Below are 21,959 nucleotides of genomic sequence, written 5' to 3' on the forward strand. Positions count from 1 at the left end.
TGACCTCACTCAGAGCCTTCCTTAAGCAGACATCACATCATTCTGAATAGGTAAGTCTGTGTGAAGAGGGGAACCCATGCCTACCCGTCTATTCTGAGTTTGTAACCTCAGTTTCACCACCTCTGAGCTGTGAGACTTTGGGCAAGTTACCTCACTTCTCAGTGACTCAGTTTACTCCTCTGTAAAAATGAGATTGTAGGTTTACCTCCTTCATAGGGTTGGTACGAGAATCAAACCAATGGACATATATGAAGTGCTTCAAGGTAGCGCTTGGCACATAGCACGTACTCAATAAACATTCACTGTTTTATTAGCTCTGGAATCTGTATGCAGAAATAATATTTGACCTGGCTGAGCTCCCTCTTCACTCATGCCTGTGTGCCAATCACTCTTACCACCTTGTATTTACCTGCCCAGTGCAAACCCCTGCCCCCCGACATATGCTTCCCAATGCCTTACCCACCCATCAACATCCCTTTCACTTTCTGCATAAATCTTTCCTGACCTCTATTCTTGCCAACTTCTTCCTTTCCTGCAAGGTTTTTGGGCGTCTGTGATGCACAATTTACCATTTCCCCATAAGTCACCAAGTTCTGCAATAGTTTGTGTGATGTGTGATGTGCAATGTTTGCCCTAGACAGAGTGTGAACTCTTTGATAATTGGAACTTGCTTTTATCCTTTTATTCCCCTCACAGAGAATAACAGGAGGTTGAGAAATAGTAATTGGCTGAAAAGCTAGACAACAGGACCTAGTGCATGTCTGGAAGGGCTAACTCTCATTCTAACCATTCTCCTCTGACCAGTACTCCCTCCTGCCTGTTTCTTTCCCAAATCTCAGAGTATGATCCTCTGTCCTACACAGTGCCAGGATCTTCAGCTCAGTGCTCTTCCCCAGCTCAGGCCTCCCCATGGTCTATCCTCGAAATCTGTCTTTCCCAGGGAACCATTTCCACAGGGTCCACTTAGTGGTGGGTTAGATAATAACTAATAAAACAATAATCTGTTTCAAGCTGTTATTTGAGTATCATAGCTTCAGTTACCCCATTCCATATAAACAAATATTATCACAAAGCTTGTCAATACCTTTAAAACCTATGCCTTTCTGTTTTCTTGGCTAGCAGGGCTTGGAGGAAAGTATGAACTGGGCAGGGGATCTTTCCTTGCAACCCAGATCACACCACATAAGCTCCCCTCCAGAGACCAGAACCTCCCACACCTCTGGCACTGACACATGGAGATATGCTTGTTTATTTACTTATATAGCAAATATTGCTGACCTTTACTCTGAGCTGGCCCTGCACTAAGTGCCAGTGCTTTTGAGATGAATGAAATGGAGCCCTGGCTTCAAAGATATCCATAGACTAGTGAAAAAAAAAGTGTGTCTTTTTACAAACAAGTCAAGCCAAATGCATGTGTATGCATGTGCATTTACATTTATATATGATATTTACACACAGGTATATATCCGCACAAGGAGAGAGAGGCAGAGAGAGATTGAGAAACAGAGATAACAGTTTGAGCTGAGAAAAGATATGAAAAAAGCTATTGGATTTCTAAGTGATCAGAAAAAAAAATTCACCAAATCTCAGATACTAAAACAACTGAAGAAGTGATCAATAATTAGTCATTGTATATTTATGCCTTTTACATGCCCCAAACCGGGCTATGTGTTCTCTAAGCACTATCCTGACAACCATTTTACAAGGTAGATCTCTGTCTCCCCATTTTAGAGATGAGGAAACTGAGGCTCAAGTTGTCCAAGATCATCTAACTAGGAAGTAGTGGGCCAGGTATGGGACTCAAGTTTTTCTGGCCATATGCCCAAATTTTACTTTATACAGGAGAGAGGAAAACATGTAAAATGTCTACGTCAAGAAATGACAGCACTAGGGATTACAAACAGGTGTGTTCACCAAGCAAATCACTGTGTACTGCTCATCTCATATCTTGAGGCCAGGCTCTGGAGATATCAGGAGAGTCAGGATGAGCCTCTAGCACTGGTCTCTGAGCCCTGAGGACTAGAGTCAGACAAGGAAACACAGGCATGCAGGAAAGAGAGGCAAGTCACTCAAAAGTAACCAGCCTAGGAAGGTTCCTTATGGAAGGCCAAGTCTTGAGTAACAGTGAAAATTGGGCTGAGGAAGGTGACTTAGTAGCCTGCTGCCCAGAGAGTGCAAGAGAGGTAAAGGGTACATTTCGGTCCAAGAACCACAGGCGTTTCAGGATGGCAGCAGGTCAGAGTACACTTTCTGATGCATTGCTGAGGGCTTTTTAGCATTTGTGCTTCAGTTGGAAAAATGACTCTGTTATACCACTACAAGACACCTGCTACTTACCCAGAGATGATTTAGAACAAGCCACCATAAAAATTCCATACTACCTTTGCCCCTGTAGGAAGTTATGCAGTGTGCAATCTGGAATATTCAAGGATGGTTTTTGAATCTGTGGGAGACAGAACGAGGTGACTGCTCTGAGCAAGAACACTTGTCTCCATGGTGAAAGCAAGGTCCATTTCCCTCACCTCACCTGCATGCCCTTTTAAACAGCCTTAGACACTCATACTGTGCTCTTCTGTGGGTGAGGCCACAAGGGCTCCTGGGTAACTCTGAGATACAAACAGCTCAGCTTCCTTGTGGTCCCTAGACCGGCTTTCAAAACCACTGGGAAGACTGTCTGACAAACAGGCGGTACTGGGTATAGTGACCATTTTATTCTCATCCCAGTGCCACCCCCTCTAGCTGGAGGTCTTGGCAAGTCATTTACCGTGTCATAGAATTTGTTTCTGCATCTGTGAAATGGGCTAACACTGGCTCTGCATGTGTTGTAAGAGTTAGAGATTGCCCATGTAACAGGATTAGCAACAGTGCCTGTTACATACTAAAGAGGGACTCCATACACTGAAATTACTACAGATACACCACACTGTTGTTATTCTGCTCCATCCTCCTCCTTACCTATTACCACATGCTGTTTTTGTAAACCTTGTCTCTGCACTCCCATCTCCTTTGCCTGTGTCTCTATCACAGTCAGTACTATACTTTGGACAAATTCTCTCTGCAGCCACTCTCTTAAAATTTTCACATAAAAATCTTCCCTCTCCAACTAAAACAGAAGCTCCTCAAAGAAAGGTAGGGGTGGGAGGGGTGGGGGGTGGCCCTCTGCTACCAGCACAGAAACTTCCAGAGCACTGAGTCAGGCTCTCAGCACACAAGACGGGCACTATAACAATTGATGGTCTATACTTGAGTATTGTTCCAAATGACCTCTATGCCTAGATGTTGGGAACTTAAAAAGGACTGTGTACCAAGTCCTTGAGGTCTTAGGACCACTGACATTTTGCCAAATTGAGCACAAACACTGAGGTATTGTCTAGATTGCACTGTGTTCTTTCCCTTGGATAAGACATGTCTTTCGCTGCCTCCAGAAACTCTTTGGGTCCACAATACCTTACCAGCTTTACTCACAGAACATGCACATGTGATCTGGTCTCTTCACGGAATCCAAGAAGTATTTATCTTTTCTGAATAGCCAAAATATGTAAAGGTGAAGGGAAGGAGTTACAATTGGCTGGCCACTGTATGAGTTCTGAAACTGGAAATATATCTACACTGAAAGTACAGTGATTCTGTAGTTGTCAGGGATTAACTGCTCGAGTCCCGAAAGCAAGAAGCAAGAAGCACAAAGGCAGAACAAGCTGTGTACCACAGACACAACATCTTACACCAGCCTGAAGCTGGGAGCACATGCTTCCAGACAGTTGTTTGGAGGGTGCATTCAACTCTGTGAGAAAGCTTGACTCCAGACTCCCAATGTTTTTCTACATATGAATACAGAACTGTATGAAAGAAGAATCTATTTTTTTGTTCAATCTTCACATGCCTTCCTGATTTTTTTTTTGTGTGTATGATGGGAATAACAATGGTATGAACCTTAAAAATGGCAAAGTCAGAGGCAGGGTGCATTATACATAAAACATACAGCTTTGTTATTTCAAGCATTCTTCAGAGATCATATGATTTGGAAACATAAAATACAAGTGCATTGTAATAAGGAAAGTCAGTCCTGTAAATACTAACTAAAGTGTCATAATAAATGCCTCTGTTGTAATCAAATATTACACGTCTTGGAAAAAAAAAAGAAAAAAGAAAAAAAAAAAAAAAAAGCAGCAGCAAATAGAGCTCTTTGCAGCCCCCCAGTGGTTGGAGGGGGAAAGAAGCGAGAACAAGGGGAATTCAGACAGTTAACTCTCAATCTGCAGGGCCAATAAATGTTTTACCCCGGAAAGACAAACGTCTAGTTGTTTGTTTGTTTGTTTGTTTTTGAGACGGAGTATCACTCTTGTTGCCCAGGCTGGAGTGTAATGGCACGATCTCGGCTCACTGAAACCTCTGCTTCCCAGGTTTAAGTGATTCTCCTGCTTCAGCCTCCTGAGTAGCTGGGATTACAGGTGTGTGCCACTACACCCAGCTAATTTTTTTTTTCTTTTAGTAGAGATAGGGTTTCTCCATGTTGGTCAGGCTGATCTCGAACTCCTAACCTCAGGTGATCTGCCTGCCTCGGCCTCCCAAAGTGCTGGGATTACAGGCACGAGCCACCATGCCCGACCTGACAAATGCCTAGTTTTAACCAAGACATGAATATGTTCTAAGTCGGATGTTGGTTAAAATGCACATAATTATCCACATAAGGTGAATCATTGAAAGTCTGGGGTTTGTTTTTTTTTTTTTCTTTTTTATCTCTCTCCTTCTCTTTCTCGCTTACCTCTATGAAGTTTCCCAGTCTGACCTGCGAACTCAGCCGCGCATTATTACTACTTACACCAGATCCCCTTCCCAAATGATTTCTTCCCTGTTCTGCACTTGCTGTGTGCTCTTCACCCTCCTTCAAACTTCCGTTTGCAGACATCTGCTTATATCAGTTACTGTGCTACAAAGTGATGGGAAATCTCCGCCCCCCAGACCCCAAAAAAGTAATTTGTCTGTTTAACAAAGTGTCTATATTGGGAAAGGAGGGGGAAATGTTTGGAAGTTCATTGTTGTTTTATTCTTGTCTTCACCAAAACAACAGTCTCTCAGCTTGATCCCTTCATATCAGCCACTTCTTTACCGCACTCTGAGATATTTTCATAACGAGTTTTTCTCTCATGAAATTTCTCATTTCTAAAAATAGAAACTGCCTGTCAAGGATATACAAAAAAAAAAATGCTGAAAAGAAATAGAATGGCTGCTTATAAAATATTTTCAAAAGATGACACCAAAAGATTTTAAAATTACCGATAAACATAATCTCCCATGTTCTTCTCAAATGTATCACACCTAAGTTATTGGAGGGCCAGTTCCTAAGGCCAGACAAGGCGAACTGCCTGCCTCCAGCTCTCCCCAACCTCCAAGAGTATTGCAGCCTGATAGGCATTCCCTCCCGTAAGCTGGTGGACAACTGTAGTTCAAAGCCAGCGTCCGAATCAGGCTGTCTCTAACAGGGAATTTACTTTCTGACAGGCGCAAACCCCTCCGCCCTCTGACGATTGCCAGGCAGGATTTGGGGACGAAGTACTCCCTCATTGTCACCTGGCGGATCTGGCCACAGCCCACAAACCAAACGCACGCCCTACTTATGAACAGCGCAGAGAATCAACAAGTTATCCCTAAGCTGCGAGCCCCAGCTAGGATCTGCCACAGCCTTTCCTGAGCACACCACTGTTCCCCATCAGCTCTGCTCTTTCCTCCCCTCCCCACCCCCTGCAAGCACGTGACCTCCTGTTTCAGACACGGCCCCCACCCCAGGGCTCCCGGCGCTCCCAGGCAGCTGTCGAAGTCCGGGGTTCGCCGGCTTCCAGGCTCGCCTGACCGAGTCAGGCGTTCGCTTGGATCTAGCTTCCTTCCGGGCGGGAGGTCAAGCTCTTCAAAGGAACAGGGTGGGCAGGGGAGTGGTGCCAGGTTAGGCTCCTCGGTCCTCGGGAGCCAGAGCGAAGTAGGAGCGGTAGCGGGGAGCCTGACATCCCGCGCTTCTTCCGGACCCCGCCGCCCACCCGGAGGGCACGCGTTCCCCGGGGAGCCAGAACCGCCCTGGGGGAGCCTGAGGAGTGTCAGCGGGGCCTTCCTTGGAGCCTACAAGTTTCCACTCCATTCCCGAGCTGGGAGGTGGCAGACAAGTCACAGATCGGCTCCCTACTTGAAAGCACCGCCGCTGATCCTTCCCTCCCCGCCACCCCCCACCCTGCCAGGCAGGAGCAGACACCTGCTTGTCCCCGCGGCGCGCCAGCGCCCTGCTCGAGCTGTCCCTGGACCAGAGCTCGAAACTCACCCACTGCGCTCCCATCCCGGCACAGACAGCCCTCAAAGTTGTCCGTACTCCCCAGACCTCGCCTTCTGCTTGGCCCCCGGACCCCGCCCAGGGGTTGGGCCGGCGTCCGCGGGTGGACCTCTCTGGTCCGCGGCGCATGGACCTGACTTCGGGGATTCAGGGCGCACAGAGGCCACAAAAGCTGCGGCAAGGGAGGGTGAGCAAATCCAGCGTGAGCCCAAGTCCTTGCCGCTTTCACCCTCAAGCCTGCCCTGCCTCCCTCCTGGGAGAAGAGCAAACTTCCCCAGCACCCACCTTTAGCCGCGAGGAGGCGGCGCTGCCGGCTGTCCCCGCCACCGCCGCTGCCGCTCCCCACGCCCAGCGCCAGCAGGAGCGGCACCCAGTACAGCAGCCCAGACAGCATCTTCGCAGTCGCCGCCAACGAGCTGCAGCCGCCGCCTACTGTCCGCGCCGGCTCTCGCCTGCCGGTGCCTGCCGCGCCGTGGGCCGCCTCGCCGTGCCCGATGGGTGCGCTTCTAGCGCCGCCGCCGCCGCGCTCGGCCTCCGGTTCCCGCCGCCGCGCCGCTAGCTCGCCGGCAGCAGCAGCGCTCACTGGCGCGGACCCGGAGCGGCTCCGGCGCTCACCCCGGGACGGCCCGTGACGTCACGGAGGGAGGGAGGTGGCTCGTGCATATTCATGAACGCGGGCACCGGCGCCGGGTTCGGCGCTCCCAGCCCCAAGGCCCCGACCCCCAACTTTCCTCAGCCATCTCCACGCTCCGGGGTGCTGTCCAGGTCCTCCTGCCCCAGTCGGGACTGGGCCCCCAGAGGACGCTGGTGGGCGGCTGCGGGGAGCCCTCCAGCCCGGAGCCTCCACTCCGGCTCTCCGAAAAGCTGCCGCAAGGAATGGAGGGCTCCCCCAGAAAGAGGTCACCCGAGGCCTGAGGGTCGTCGGGGGTGGTTCAGGGGACACTGTCCTGCCATGCCCTTTGAACTGATATCTGGGCGGAGAGGACTGGCTGGCGTCGCTAAGGGTCTTGCCCTTGGCTGGGTCTCTGGGCGCTCTACGTCGACTGGTCTGGGGAGGGCGCCAGGCGCACACTAGAGCAGCGCCTAGTGGTGCTAGGGGTTGTCGGGCAGAGTAGACAGCCTTGGACCTGGATGGCAATGGCCGGGCTCCGCGTCATCTGCGAGAAGCAGGGGCAGCTGCGGCTCTTAGAAGCTGGTAGAACAGCTAGATCCGAAAACTTGGGGTGCTGGGCCTGCTGAGGCTGCAGTGGCGGGGAGGGTGGGGGGGGGGGCAAACTTAAAATTCCCTGCGGTATGGTGCCATGCAAGAAGTTGCCACCTTTATGTTGTCACTCCACATCTCTGAGAACAGGCTACTTGACGTCATGCCTTGTAAAATCTCGTGCCATGTCAGTTTCCTGAGTGCAGGAGCCAGTGCATATCTTTGCATCTTCAACCATCTCTAGGCTGTGAAAGGATTACAAAGGTACTCATAAACAAATAAGCAAACATAAATAAATAAATAAGGACTCAGAATAAATCTTTGACCATATTTACCTAAATGAAATGCCAACGTCAAACACAATGCAGAGTTTATAAGGAATAGTTTGGAAATAAAGTAGATATGGAAATACAGGAACAAACAACATTATTTATTTAGTCATTGATTCAAGACCTTTGCTGAGCATCTAGACAGGCTGTATCACCCTGACAGTGAGCACTGGATTAGTCGTTGGAGATCCAAAGACAGAGGAGAGAATGGGTCCTATCCTCAAAGCTTGTGTTTCCTGCTTGGGGAGCCAGAGAGGGCAGCAAAGGCAATTACAATCCCTTGTAAGTGTTATGGTCCTGCACATTCTTTATGTTGCTAGCTATGAGCCTATACAAATCAATTAACAAAATGTATATATTGCAAGAGTGCCTAAACAGCATCCTCTAATTAATAACTGTAGTTTGAAGTACTCAACAAAGCCATAAAATCCATTAACAGCACTCCTGCAGCTAAGCCTTCCTGTGCTGCCCTGGCAGCTCACCCAGAGCCTCTGCAGTGGTGAAAGCCAACTGTTCAGCATTTCAGGCACCAGGATGTGCTTGGGGACAGCAGTAAATCATGGTGGCTGCACAGGGCTCAGACCCATGTGGGGCTCTTTACCTTCAGGTCTCCTGTAGCCCACAAATCAACATGTGTACTATTATTCTCATTTCACACATGATGAAATAGAGGCTCAGGGAAGTTAGGTAACTTCCTTGTTCAAGGTCAAAAATCTAGTAAATGCCCCAGGCCAACACCAGGACCTTGCCTTTCTCAGATGTTGGTTTCAGAATCTAGAAAAGATGGTATGGAAAGGTGGTAGCTGACCCAGGCAAAATCGACAAGCCAGAAAATGGAAGAGAAATGTAAATTTGTCTCATTTTCTTCCATTTATGCTCCACCCAACCACATATCTACCCTCCTCCCTTCATTTTCTCTAACAAGTAGACCTATCTTCCTGACTCACCTGCGCTGCTCCTTGGTGTCCTTATACTGGGCTTTTGTTAAGATCACTTGGTTGGTCCTAATAATTTTACATGAAGTTTCAAATTCAGACCAAATAATGAGAAAGAGGGGGAAATGTAGCTTATTAGAAAGCATCTCCAAGGAGAGATCACCAGGAAAGAACACAGCAAAGAAAAACACTAGCGGGTGGGCCAGTGACCAACAGGCACAAAATTGCTAGCCTCCATCTCCTCCTCTACCAATGAGGGTAATAACAATGCCTATTGTGGTAGATCCAGTGCACTAATGGCCATTTGTCCATGCGTCTCTGAATCTTTTTCCTTTGGATGTGCCCTCCCACCCCAACTCTGAGCTAGGCCATATGATTTGCTTTGATCAGTGGGACAGTGGCATGCATGTTGCCTCTTCCTGCCTTGAATCCCTGCTACTGACATGAGAACAAGCCTAAGCTAACCTGCAGAAGGGTAGGAGACTGCATGAAGTAGAACTGAGCTGTTTCAGCCAGCCAAGGTTACACTAGGCTGGTCAGCACCAACTGACCTACAGGCTGGCTAACCACAGACACATGAGCAAGCCCAGGTAAGTTCAACCAAGATCAGCCAAGCCTGGCTCACATCAGAACTATCCAGCTGACTTATGAGATACAGTAAGTTGTTGCATTAATTCATTATGTTCTGGAACAATTGATTGAGCAGCATTATGCCTACTTAATAAGATCATTAGAAGAAGTAAATTTAAAAAATATGTTAAACAGTATGGTGCACATAGTCAATGTTCAATAAATGTAAAAATATCTTCTTCTTATCCTACTTCCTGTATCTCTGAAAACAAGTATGCCAGTCACACATTTGATTTGATTCATTTGGGTAACAGGCAGCACTGACCTGCCTTAGAGGAGATAAAAGTAAGTAAGTTCAGCCTTAGAAATATTCAGACCACAAGAGCTTTTAAGTCCACATCATTTGTATGGAGCACTACTGTGCTGTCTGCTTCTGCTGGGCCATTGCATATGCAAAAGATGGGGTTAAAGTTAATGAGTCCTCATTCTTTCCATGCCAGGCTTTACAGTGGAGGATATACATTCCATACCTTCTTTAATCTTTGCAACAACAGGTGTGCTGTGATTTGAATATGTGTCCCCTCCAAAACTCATGTTGAAGCTTAATCCTCAATATGGTAGTATTGAGAGGTGAGATGTTTGGCAGGGGACTGGTTCATGATGGCTTTGCTCTCATGAATAGATTAATCTGTGCATAGATTAATATATTAATGTGTCAATAGATTAATGGGTTATCTTGGGAATGGGGCTGGTAATTTTATAACAAGAAGAAGAGAAATCTGAGCTAATACATGATGCGATGCCCTACGCCACCTCTACAGAATCCACACCAGCAAGAAGGACCTCACCAGATTTGTACTCTCAACCGTGGGCCTCTCGGTCTCCATAATTTTAAGAAATAAATTTGTTTTCTTTATAAATTACCTAGTTTCAGGTGTTCTGTTATAAGTAACAGAAAATTGACTAAGACAATGTGCTATTTTCACTGTTTAATCATAATCAGATTACTGGCTCAAAGTTTGAGCAACTTATCCATATTTGCATAATTGTGCAGAATATCAATTCATGTCTGCTTAATTCCAAATTTCATCTTTCTCCCACACATCATGACTTTGGGAGAGGCATGCAGGATAAGTAAGCAACAAAAAATAGTTTCAAATCAGAAAAGATAGCTTTGGGGATTTGATTTTTTAAAAACCTTTATCTATCACCACCTCTGAATAAGGACCATTTAAATAGCCAATTGTCACCAAAGTAGAGACACAAATCTCTGAATTTCCATTATTTTTTCCTGACTTATCATTGTGGCATATTCCTCTAAAGACTTTGTTCAAAAAATGGTTAACAGGGCCAGGTGCGGTGGCTCACGCCTGTAATCCCAGCACTTTCGGAGGCTGAGGCGGGCAGATCACGAGGTCAGGAGTTCAAGACCAGCCTGGCCAACATGGTAAAACCCTGTCTCTACTAAAAATACAAAAATGAGCCGGGTGTGGTGGTGCACGCCTGTAGTCCCAGCTACTTGGTAAGCTGAGGCAGGAGACTCGTTTGAACCCGGCAGGCGGAGGTTGCAGTGAGCCGAGATCATGCCACTGCACTCCAGCCTGGGTGACAGAGCAAGACTCCATCTCAAAAAAAAAAAAAAAAAAAATTGGTGAACAGGACAATGTAAAGCTTGGTCAGTCTAAGCCTCAAGTCTGGGGCACCACCTGGCAGTGCAATAATGAATCTCAGGTAATTTATCTGGGTCAATAGTTCTTAATAAATAAATAACTCCCCTATTCCAGAAAATAGAATCTAACAGGCATAGGCCCCATATAAACATAGCCATTTCCTCTCATTTCACCAGGATCATTAATGCCTTGCCCAATTAAGCACCAAAACACAGGCCCTAAATAATTTAAGCTGGGTAATTGAACAAAATAAATAAATTATATATACTTATGGAAACTTATTTTTAAAAAGAAAATTAAACTGAGGTTTTCTCCATGACCCAGATTTAATTCAACTAAAAGTAACTTAACTTTAAAAGAAAGGCTGAAAAGCTGATCTTTACAGAACTAGAGTCATTTGTCGTTCTCTTTTCCCATCTTGACAGGTAAGACTGGGGCTTCATGACCCTTGAACAACTGGACAGTGTGCAGAATTTTTAACATTGTTCTTGGAAGTTTTTATGCTGTTGCTGCTAAAGGAGCTTCTTTTTAAAAAAAGTTTAGGCATTTCTCTTCAGGAAAAAGTTCTTAAAAAAAAAAAAAAAAAAAAAAGCTTGTTCACAACCAAATCCAGTTCAGCACTGTTTGGACATGAGTGTTTTATGCTTGGCAAGGCGGAGTGCCCTGGCTAAAAACAAAGGTGTCATTAATTATAGCAAGGCATTATTCCAGTACACTTACGTATACTTTCCTTTGAATTTTATACCCTGTGGTGTTTTGCTTGTTTGTTTTTTTAAACAGCCATAAAATTTTGTGGCTCTTGTTCCATTGAGATGGAATCTATAGCTCTTCTCCTTGAATCCAAGCAGCCTTGAATCTGAGCATTGTTTCTATCAGTAGACTGCAGCAGCAGTGATGCTATGTGACTTTCCAGACTAGACAATAATGGTGATGCAGCATCTGCCTTGCTTGCTAGGATGCTCACATGTGGAGACTGGAGCCTCCATGTAAGAATTCTAACTACACTAAGGCCGCCATGTTGTAAGGATCACAGGCCATGTGGAAAGGCAATATATAAGCACAGTTTACAGCCCCAGCTGAGTCCAATATTTGAGTTATCCTGAAAGTTCCAAATAATTATTCCCACTATGCCCTGCCCAAATTCCTGACCCACAGAATCCATGAATGTAATCAAATTGTTGTTTATACCACTAAGTTTTGGTGTCATTTATAATACATCTAGAGGAAATAGAACATATTTATTTTCATTTGTTCCCTACAACAAAGGCTAGGAAAAGATAAATATTATATTTCGAGGCAAGTCATGTGTAATTTTGTAGCTCAGATGTTGAGACTTGTAGAGGCCAAGGCAAGGAATAAGTGAGCTTAGTGGAAAGAAAGTGATTTCTAGAATCAGACAGACCTAAGTTGCAAACCCAGCTTTCCTGTTTTCTAACGATGTCTGACTCAAGAAAGTTACTTACTCTGAACCTCGGTTTCCTCATCTATAAACTTAGAATAATGAAGCAAGGTTATTTTTAGAGTTAAATGAACTGTAAACTGCTGAATTCTTTCCATGCCAGATGGTAGGGATACAGTAAATAGGGCCATTGATAGTTATAATGGACACTCACCCAGGGCCACACAGGTTGTGGATAGCCTTTTGCCTGACTTGATCTAGTATTTGGTGTTTTCGATGCAGGTAAAGTGTGGACAGATATGGACACACATGGCACCACAGCAGCTCCAGCCCCACCAGCACCTTTGCCAATCCTGCCACAGGAAGCAACCAGCCCACATGCCTTGCCAGAGCAATTCAGATGTGTCACAAGTACCTAAATCTATCTGCTCTGTGTCACTCCAGGGCTTTGTTCCACTAAGGGAGATGAGAAGGAACCTACCATTTATTGAGCACCTACTATGAGCCAGACACTGCACATATTACCTCAGCCCTCCAAAAGTCTAGAAAGGTGATTTATCATTTCCAGTGAACATCTAGGAAAATTAAGTTTCAAAGAGATTCAGCAACTTGCTCACAAGAAATTAAGGTGCACTGCTAAAAATGAAGAAGCTGGAATTTGAGCTGTCTGAGGTCTGCCTGACTCTGAAGCCATGTTTTTCCAGCCAAGTGAGACAATGTGTCCAGCCTCTACCACAGCTGTAGGTGCGGGGTTTGGACAGAGACCAAATGCACTACCCTGAGTCATTCTGGCCATAATCCTAGGTTTTACACAGAAGTCCTTGTCTTTCAGTTTTCTCTGAAGCTTCTCAGGTTGGAATCCTGTTTCCCCACTATCTCAGTTGGTACTGGAGATCTTCCCTAGAGATGTTCCTTCCTCTTTTATTTCCTTTCTGTCCCTAAGGGCCTGACTCAAACTCCACACCCCAGGCTGTCTCCTGACTCTGTCCTCTCCTGCAAGGCTTTCACATAACCAGTGGTTTGATTATCAATACCTAGCTCTCCTATAGTGCTCAGATACTTTCCAAGACTCATCATGACTTATTGCAGAAGGCTGAAGCTGCTTAACGAAAATTCAAGTTCCTCACCAGCCAGGCCTCAACTTCCATTGATAACCTGACTTCCTGTGACTCCATTTTGTGTAAACTCTGCTCCAGCCAGTCTGGGGACTCCACTGTTTTTCAACGGGGACCACACCAATCCTGTTTCTACACCTCTGCTCACACTAGACCCTCTACTGTAATGGGGCTGAATTGTGTTTCTCAAAAAATCTTATGTTGAAGGTCTAACCCCTAGTACCTCAGAATATGACTCAGAATAGGATTGTATTTGAAGATATGGACTTGAAAGTGGTAATTAAGTTAAAGCGAAGTCATTAAAGTGGGCCTTAATTCAATATGACTGGTGCCTTTCCTTCTAAGAGAAGGAGATTTGGAAATACCATGTGAAGACAGAGAAAAGACAGTCATCTCCCAGCCCAGAAGAGAGGCCTCAGGAGAAACCAACCCTGCCAACACATTGATCTTGAACTTCCCACTCAAAATTGTCAGAAAATAATTTATTAAGCCACCCGGTCTGTGGAGCCACCTCCACACTAATACACCTACCTACAGTCTCTTCCTCTTTCTCCCCGAATAACTCTCTCAGTCTTACCTCCAAAGTAAGTATTTTTCTACCTCCCCAAGCACTTGCTTACCTTAAAGTCTTCAAGAGGCTTCTCATCACTCTTAAAATAAAAAAAAATTAAACCATTTTAGTCTAACTCACAAAGCCCAACTTGATTATTTCTGCCTGTTTCTCTGACTTCTCCCTCCTTGTCTACTGGCCTTTGGTTCTTTGAACACAACCACCTCTTTCCTGACTTTGCTTTGAACGACTTGCTGGGATTGTGCTTCCCTCTTAACATCACGTGGCATTGAGGTTTCATCTTAAATGTCACTTCTCCAGGGAAGTCATTCCATTACTCTATATAGCATTTCTTTTTTAATTCTCTGTGATCACTCCTTGCTGATATTTTCTTGCAAGTTTACTTGTTCATTTATTTCCAACCTCCTCCCAATAGAATCTAAACTGCAGGAGAGGCAAGACTCATGTGTCTGACACATGGGTGCTAGATAGTTATTTATTGAGTGAATGAATGAATGAATACACGAATGAATGGTTTACCTTCTCTGAACAGAGCACTTTTTGTCCTGCATCCCTCTTTTTTGACTGTTGACATAAACATCTTATTGATAAAACACTTAAATGTATATTCTTCTTATAAAAGTCTAGAACTTATATTTTCATGTAGCTTGAGCACGATACTGAAAAATTCATACTCATGAGTAAGGGTTGGTGTTGAGTAAGAGAACATTTTAAAAGGTGAGTAGTACAGATACTGTTTTCATTTTATGCATAAGGAAATGGATGCAAAGAGAGGTTACATCACTGGCTTAAGCTCATACAGCCTGGGCTAGATCCTAGTTTTCTTGAGTTCTGGTCCAGAACTCTTTTTTCTGTATCGTGTCTTGGTACATAGTCAGAGTCAGTAAGTACAGTGCACAAAACCAGTGCTTAAAATGCCTGGAGCTGACTGATGTAGGAGTCAGGAAATGCTTTCCACACAAACACCTCAATGGAGAGATTCCTGTGAAAGAGAAGAGAAGTGTTAAATGTTCATTTGCTTTCCCAACTCAAAAAGCAGCCTATGCCTGCTCTTCAGAGCCTTCTAGTCTAAGACCAACAAGCTGACTTGCTAGACTGCTCCAAGGAAATCATTTCACCTAAGTAATTTTAAAGTTTTCTGTCTTTCTATTTCTCAGTATTTAAGACATTTTTTTCCAGGTTGGCATGGTTATGTGTCGTGAATCATGTGTCCAAAGGGGACAGGATATATTATATCACCTTCATACAATGTTCTATAACACCTGGGAATGTCAAAAAGTGTTGTAGAGTGGATGGCACATGATAAACGGTATATATTTGCCAGTGGGGGAATTGAAGGACATTAAAAACCCAATGCCATGCCTAAATGGCACAGCGTGGCTTCATTCCTGCTTTAGTCTATTAGTAACTGAATATTAGAGGCTGACTTTATGGTAAAATATATCCAGCTACTTTTTGACTTTAGGGTTCAGGGATGAATACTCTTAAAGCAGACTACTAAAATCCATTGTAAATACATTTCCTTAAAACTGGTCTAGAGATTGATTTAATGCTGCAGCTAACTAGGAGGAGTAAGAGAGAGAGTGAGAAGAAGAGAGAGAGGGGAAACTTCAAAGAGGAGCTACACAAACAATGATTAAGGATTTTTGAGTACTTATATAATATAATTCATATACATGAATATGAAACTTTGCACTTCACAAACAAAGATTAAGGTTCCTTTAAACTCTTCATAGAAATTGACTAGATGCCTATATCATCAAAGTGCTTAAAACAGGTCTGTAATTAATAAATTATTTAAATAGTTAAGCTGTCACTCAAAAATGAACATGAAATCCAGACATTTTTAGATACCCAGTGCTCATTTAAAACCAACAGGCCTTCATGAAAGAAAAGTTTAAGATGAAAGAAGGCATTGTGAACAACAAAAATATATTGATCTAAACAAGATTTAAACAAAATTAAAATAAGAGTTAAATAATGAGGAATCTGAATGGGATGTAAGCAAAATAGGAACAAAATACTAGACAACAGTAACATGAAAACTAAAATAGAGAGATCAAGATTAAAATATCCCAGGTTCCATATATTGTTCAAAAGGAGAGTAAAGATATAGAATACTTTTAGACTTTTCTCATGCAAGTGTTCTTGTCAAAATTTTAAGGTGAACAGTTAAGGATTAGATAGAGAAAAAATAGTTTTCAAACAATCAAGAAGAAAAGGGGAAGGAAAGGAAACCAATAAATGACGGTAAAGGAATAAAACATGAAGCATTGAAAAGTAGATGTATTAGACCAAAATAAATTGATATGATAAGTCCCTATATACCATACTAAAACGAGAAGGATTACACTTATATATTAATAATAGAGATTCTGAGGTTAGATATATTTTAATGCTATCATATGTTTGCAATTGGCACACCTAAAATATAAGTACACAAAAAAGTTGAAATGTACAATGTATATGTGTGTATGCATGTATATTTACATATGTATTATATTGTGTATACACATAGATATGTGTGTGTATACATATATATAGATCATAAGTGTTGCTTTTTATTTCCACATAAAATAAAATTTAAGGCAAAAAGTTCTAAAATTAATGAGGATCACTATTATAAAGGCAAAATTTTCAATTTGTCAGAAAGACATAACAGTTCTAATCCTCCATGCACTTAGTAACATAATCTCAAAATATACAGAAAAGCAAAAATTTACAGAATAAAAGACTCACAAATTCACAGTCATAATAAAAGATGTTAATGTACTTCATTTTGCAATTTGTGGATCAAAACAATAAACTCTAGTAACAATAGAGACAATCTGAACAACACTATTAACTCTGCTCAAATGGACAAATTTAAATCTAGCAATTAACAATTAAAGGAAACAATTCAATCTTCAGGCACAAGATAGCTATTTATAAAGCACGTCTCAACAAATACTAAGGAATCTCTATCATGTAGACAATATTTTTATTACTATTATACTAAAACATAATAATTTTTAATACGCACATATGTGGAAATTGAGGGGAAAATCTTCTAAATGGCCAACAGATAAAAAAGAAAATAAAAATACAAATTAGAAAACATTTAGAACTGAACAACAGTGAAAATACTACATATCAACACTTACAGAATGAAGCTGAATAGAATTTAGAAATAATAGCCTTTAATGCTTATCTAAGAAAAGAAGAAAGTCTGGGGACTTTTCTGTTGAGTATCCCAGACAAAAAGTCATAAAATGAACAACAGTAGTTCTTAGGATTGTGTGATATTGCTAAAGCAATAGAAAAAAACAGAGAAATGGAACAGAATAGATCATTTGGAAATAGAAACATATATGTGTAAATATTTAATGTATGCTTAGAAGTCAATGAAGGAAAAGATGGACTACTCAATCAATGGTAATAAAATAATTTCAGACGAAACAATGGCTTAATCTAAAAAATACAAAGTTATACATTTTAGAAAAAAAATTTTAGTAGAATATTTTTATGACTTAAAAGAAAGAATTTCCTAAACAAAAAGGGCACAAATCAGGAAGAAAACTATTGATATATTCAGCACATCAAAATTAAGAAATTTTGTTCATCAAAAGACATCAAAAATAAAGTGAAATGTAAAGCTGTGAGGTGAGGATTGAAATCTGTGACTCTTGTAACCAATAAAGGATTGGACTCACATATACGAGGAATTTCTACAAATCAGTAACAATAAACTAAATAGTTAAGAAAAAAGGGAAATTTATAAACTGGCCATCCATAAAAAATAAATCTGATAGGTAAATGCACAAGAAAAATGTGCAATACTATAGGTCATCGGGGAAATAAAAGTTTAAAATAACAGCAAAATACTATTTCATACTTAACAAATTAGAAAAGTTTTAAAAGTCTAATAATACTATATATTAGTGAGAATAAGGAGCAATGGGACTATTTATACACTGCTGATGGAAATATAATTGGTACAACCACTTTAGAAAGCATGAGATAGAATCTACTAAAACTGAATATGCACATACTCTGCAATCTAGTGTATTAATTTCCTAGTGCTTCCTTAACAAAGCACCACAAACGAGCTGGTTTAAACAATAGAAATTTATTCTGTCACAATTCTGGAGGCTAGATGTCCAAAATCAAGGTGTCAGTTGTGTGGTACCTTCCAAAGCCTCTAGAGGAGGACCCTTCCCTGCCTTTTCTGGCTTCTGGTAGCCCTGGATATTTGCTGGCTGGAAGCAGCATAATCTCCACCTCAATCTTCACATTGCATTCTCCCTGTGTCTCTGTGTCTTTACACTGCCATCTTCTTAGACAAACACCAGTCATATGACAGTAGGAGCCACCCTACTTCAATGTGGCCTTATCTTAACTGAACTAAATACATCTGCGATGACTGCAGTCAGCCTTCGACAGCTGTGGGAGCTGTGGGTTCCACATCTGTGGATTCAACGAACAGCTAATTGAAAATATTTGAAAGAAAAACAAAAAGCATCTGTACTAAACATGGATAGATGTTTTTTCTTTTCTTTTCTTTTCTTTTCTTTTCTTTTCTTTTCTTTGAGATGGAGTTTCACCGTTCTTGCCCAGACTGGCAGGCAATGGCACGTTATCGGTTCACTGCAACCTCCGCCTCCTGGGTTCAAGCAATTCTCCTGTCTCAGCCTCCCAAGTAGCTGGGATTACAGGCACAGGCCACCATGCCTGGCTAATTTTTGTATTTTTAGTAGAAATGGGATTTCGCCATGTTGGCCAGGCTGGTCTTGAACTCCTGACCTCAGGTGATCCGCCCACCTCGGCCTCCCAAAGTGCTGGGATTACAGGCGTGAGCCACTGAGCCCGGCCCTTGTCATCATTTTCTAAACAATATAGTATAACAATGAACTACATAATATTTTCTTTCACTGTAATCTAGAGATGATTTAAGATACATGGAAGGACCTATGTAGGATAGGCTCAAACACTATACCATTTTATATAAGGGACTTGAGCATCCATGGATTTCTGGCATCCATGAGGAGTCCTGGAACCAATGCCCCATGAACCCTGTGCGACAACTGTCTTTCCAAATAAAGTCATATTCTGAGGTACTAGTTTTTGGAGGACAAAATTTTATCCATAACATCTAGCCTTAACTATTAGTTACATATATTTAAAATATGCACATGCACATGAAAACATGTATGTAAATGTTTGTTGCAGCATTTTTCATAATTATGAAACTATAAAATATAAACCTTTAACAAGATAAGTTTATAAATTATGATATATATTTAATGGAATATTATATTAAATTAAGTCAAGTAGAATAAAACTAAATTAAATTTAATGAAATACAAATTCTCACATCACATGGGGAGACCAAAATACATAATGACAAACATAAAATCAAAGTTGGAAATTTTCTGTTTCAACAGAGTGATAGATTAGATATTTAAATAATGGACAACATAGAGAAGTTTTAAACACATTGCTGAGCTGATGCAAATATAAGGATTCCACAAAATCTAAAATTAAGTGAAACTGGAAACACTGGGAAGTGTATGAGCACCAAAGCTGGCTTTGCCCTTTGGGGTTTTTTAATTGGCACATAATGTTTATACATATTTCTGGGGTACATGTGATACTTTGTTACATGCATAGAACATGTAGTAGTCAAGTTAGAATATTAAGATATCCAGCACCATGAGCATTTATTAATTCTGTGTTGGGAAGATTTCAAATCCTCTCTTCTACCTATTTTGAAATATACAATACATTGTTGTTAACTATGTTAACTATGGTCACCCTACTATGCAGAAAGTGAAAATGAAGGTCCCAAAGTGGTAGCACCTACAGGTGGCAGAAGCAACTGTGTGCACTGAGGAATATAACTTTACCTAGGCCTCAAAGAATCGCCACAGGTAAAGGGTGGGATAAAACAAGTAGCACAAAATACTATATGCACTTACATGAATACAAACAGGCAGAAAGAGGAGACAACAGAAACATACACAAAAGCACCAGATATTGGAATTTACAGACGTAAAAATCTAAATTATGTTGAATATATCTAAAGAAATAAAAGACAGGCTTAGAAAGATAAACAGAATAGGAGAGATCATATATAAACAAGAAGATTTTGGGGAAAAAAAAACAAAATACAACTTTAGAAATAAAAAATATACAATAAATATATTTGACTAAAAAACCAAAATGAGTAACATAATCAACAAACTTGATGTAGCTAACGAGATGCATTTTGAATTGTAAAATAGATCCAAATAAGTATCTAAAATTCAGACCAGAGGTTTAAAAATATAAAAGAAAGTTCAAGGAACTAAAAGATAAAGGGTGAATACTATAACTGAAATTCCAGAAGAAAGAAAAAGAAGAGATAATAGAAAAATTGTTTCTGAGAAGGTTTTAGAATTGTTGAGCCTCATCGAGTCTCAAGTATGGAAAATCTAACAAATTTAAAACAAGGTAAATCTTTTATAAAAATCCATGTCAAGATGTTGTCTGTATTTGTGTGTGAAAGACAAGGAGGAGAGAGATGGAGAAGGTGAAAGAGAAAGATAGTTCCAGCAAGCAGGCAAGTACAAATGTGGCAAATGTTAAAAATTGATGAATCTACCTGAAGAGTATGAGTACTCATTAAATTATTCTTGAAATCTTTCAGAAGGATTGAAAAGTTTCAAAATAATTTAAATACAAATTAACAATATAAATATTATATACAACACAAATATAGGAAAAATACAAGCATACTGACAACAACATAGATAGATAGATAGATAGATAGATAGATAGATAGATAGATAGATAGATAGATAGATTCAATAATTTCTATCTTACCCCACCAGAGTCAGTCAGTTTTCACTGGACATTTTACTAAGCTTTCAAGAAACCAGTAGTCTCACTCTCACATAAAATTTTCTAAAGATGGAAAAAGTAAGAATGGCTTCAAATTCGTTTTGTGACTTGACAAAATCATGATGGCCAAATCTGACAAGGACTGCACAGAAAGAGAGGAAATTAAAAAGCAAACTCACTAATGAACTTACATGAAAAGAATTTCCTTCCCCCAGAAAAAAAAATTATCAAGGTGACCTAACAAGGTATTGAAGATTAGGGTTTATTGCAAAAACACAAGGTTCATTTAATTTCAGAAAACAGAGTAATGTAATTCACCACATTAAGATATTTAAAGAAATAAATGGAATGCAAATTTAAAAGATGCAGAAAGGTGTTTTTAAAATTATATGTATATTCACGATTTTTTAAAAAGTCTCAGAAAACTGTGAAAGTTCGTCACCCTTATAAAATGAATATATCTACATCTGTATATATGTATTATATTTAAGTTTATATTATGTATACTACATATTAATATACATAAGTCATGTATTTAATATCACATTTAATTGTGAAACTTTGAAAGCCTTTTCTTCTGAGACTGGGAACTAGGTAAGGATGCTGCTCTCATGACTTTTGTTCAGCTTTGCACTGGAGGATTTAGTAAGCATGATTTGAAAAAAAAAGAAAGAAGAAGGTCTGAGGATTGGGGAAAAAAAGGAAACAATTATTGTTTTCTTCAGATTCAGGTTATGTGACTGAATGTAGAAAGTAAAAAAAAAAGTCTATATATAAATCATTAGAATTAATAAGAGCCTTAGCAAGATTATCAGATACTGAAACAGCATGCAAAAATCATTTGCATTTCTATGTACCAGGTACAAGTAATTAAAAATACAAAGTTTAAAACTACAAGCATCAAAAAATATGAAATAACTAGGAATGAATAAGCAGCCTTTATAGACATTATTATGAAACATTATCAAGAGACACTAAAAAGACCTAAAAAAGTG

General features: G+C 41.1%; 1 protein-coding gene across 1 annotated transcript in view; it reads right to left on the reverse strand.

The window, feature by feature from the left end:
• CLSTN2 (calsyntenin 2) overlaps positions 1-6,936 on the reverse strand; it is a 646,459-nt gene extending 639,523 nt beyond the window's left edge. The window contains exon 1 of the mRNA XM_008008915.3: positions 6,599-6,936. Coding sequence (XP_008007106.3) covers positions 6,599-6,707 — 109 coding nt within the window. The 5' untranslated portion in view covers positions 6,708-6,936. The remainder of the gene's footprint in view (positions 1-6,598) is intronic.
• Between the last annotated feature and the right edge of the window lie 15,023 nt (positions 6,937-21,959).

Source organism: Chlorocebus sabaeus, chromosome 15 (assembly GCF_047675955.1).
Source record: "Chlorocebus sabaeus isolate Y175 chromosome 15, mChlSab1.0.hap1, whole genome shotgun sequence".
Taxonomy (NCBI): domain Eukaryota; kingdom Metazoa; phylum Chordata; class Mammalia; order Primates; family Cercopithecidae; genus Chlorocebus; species Chlorocebus sabaeus.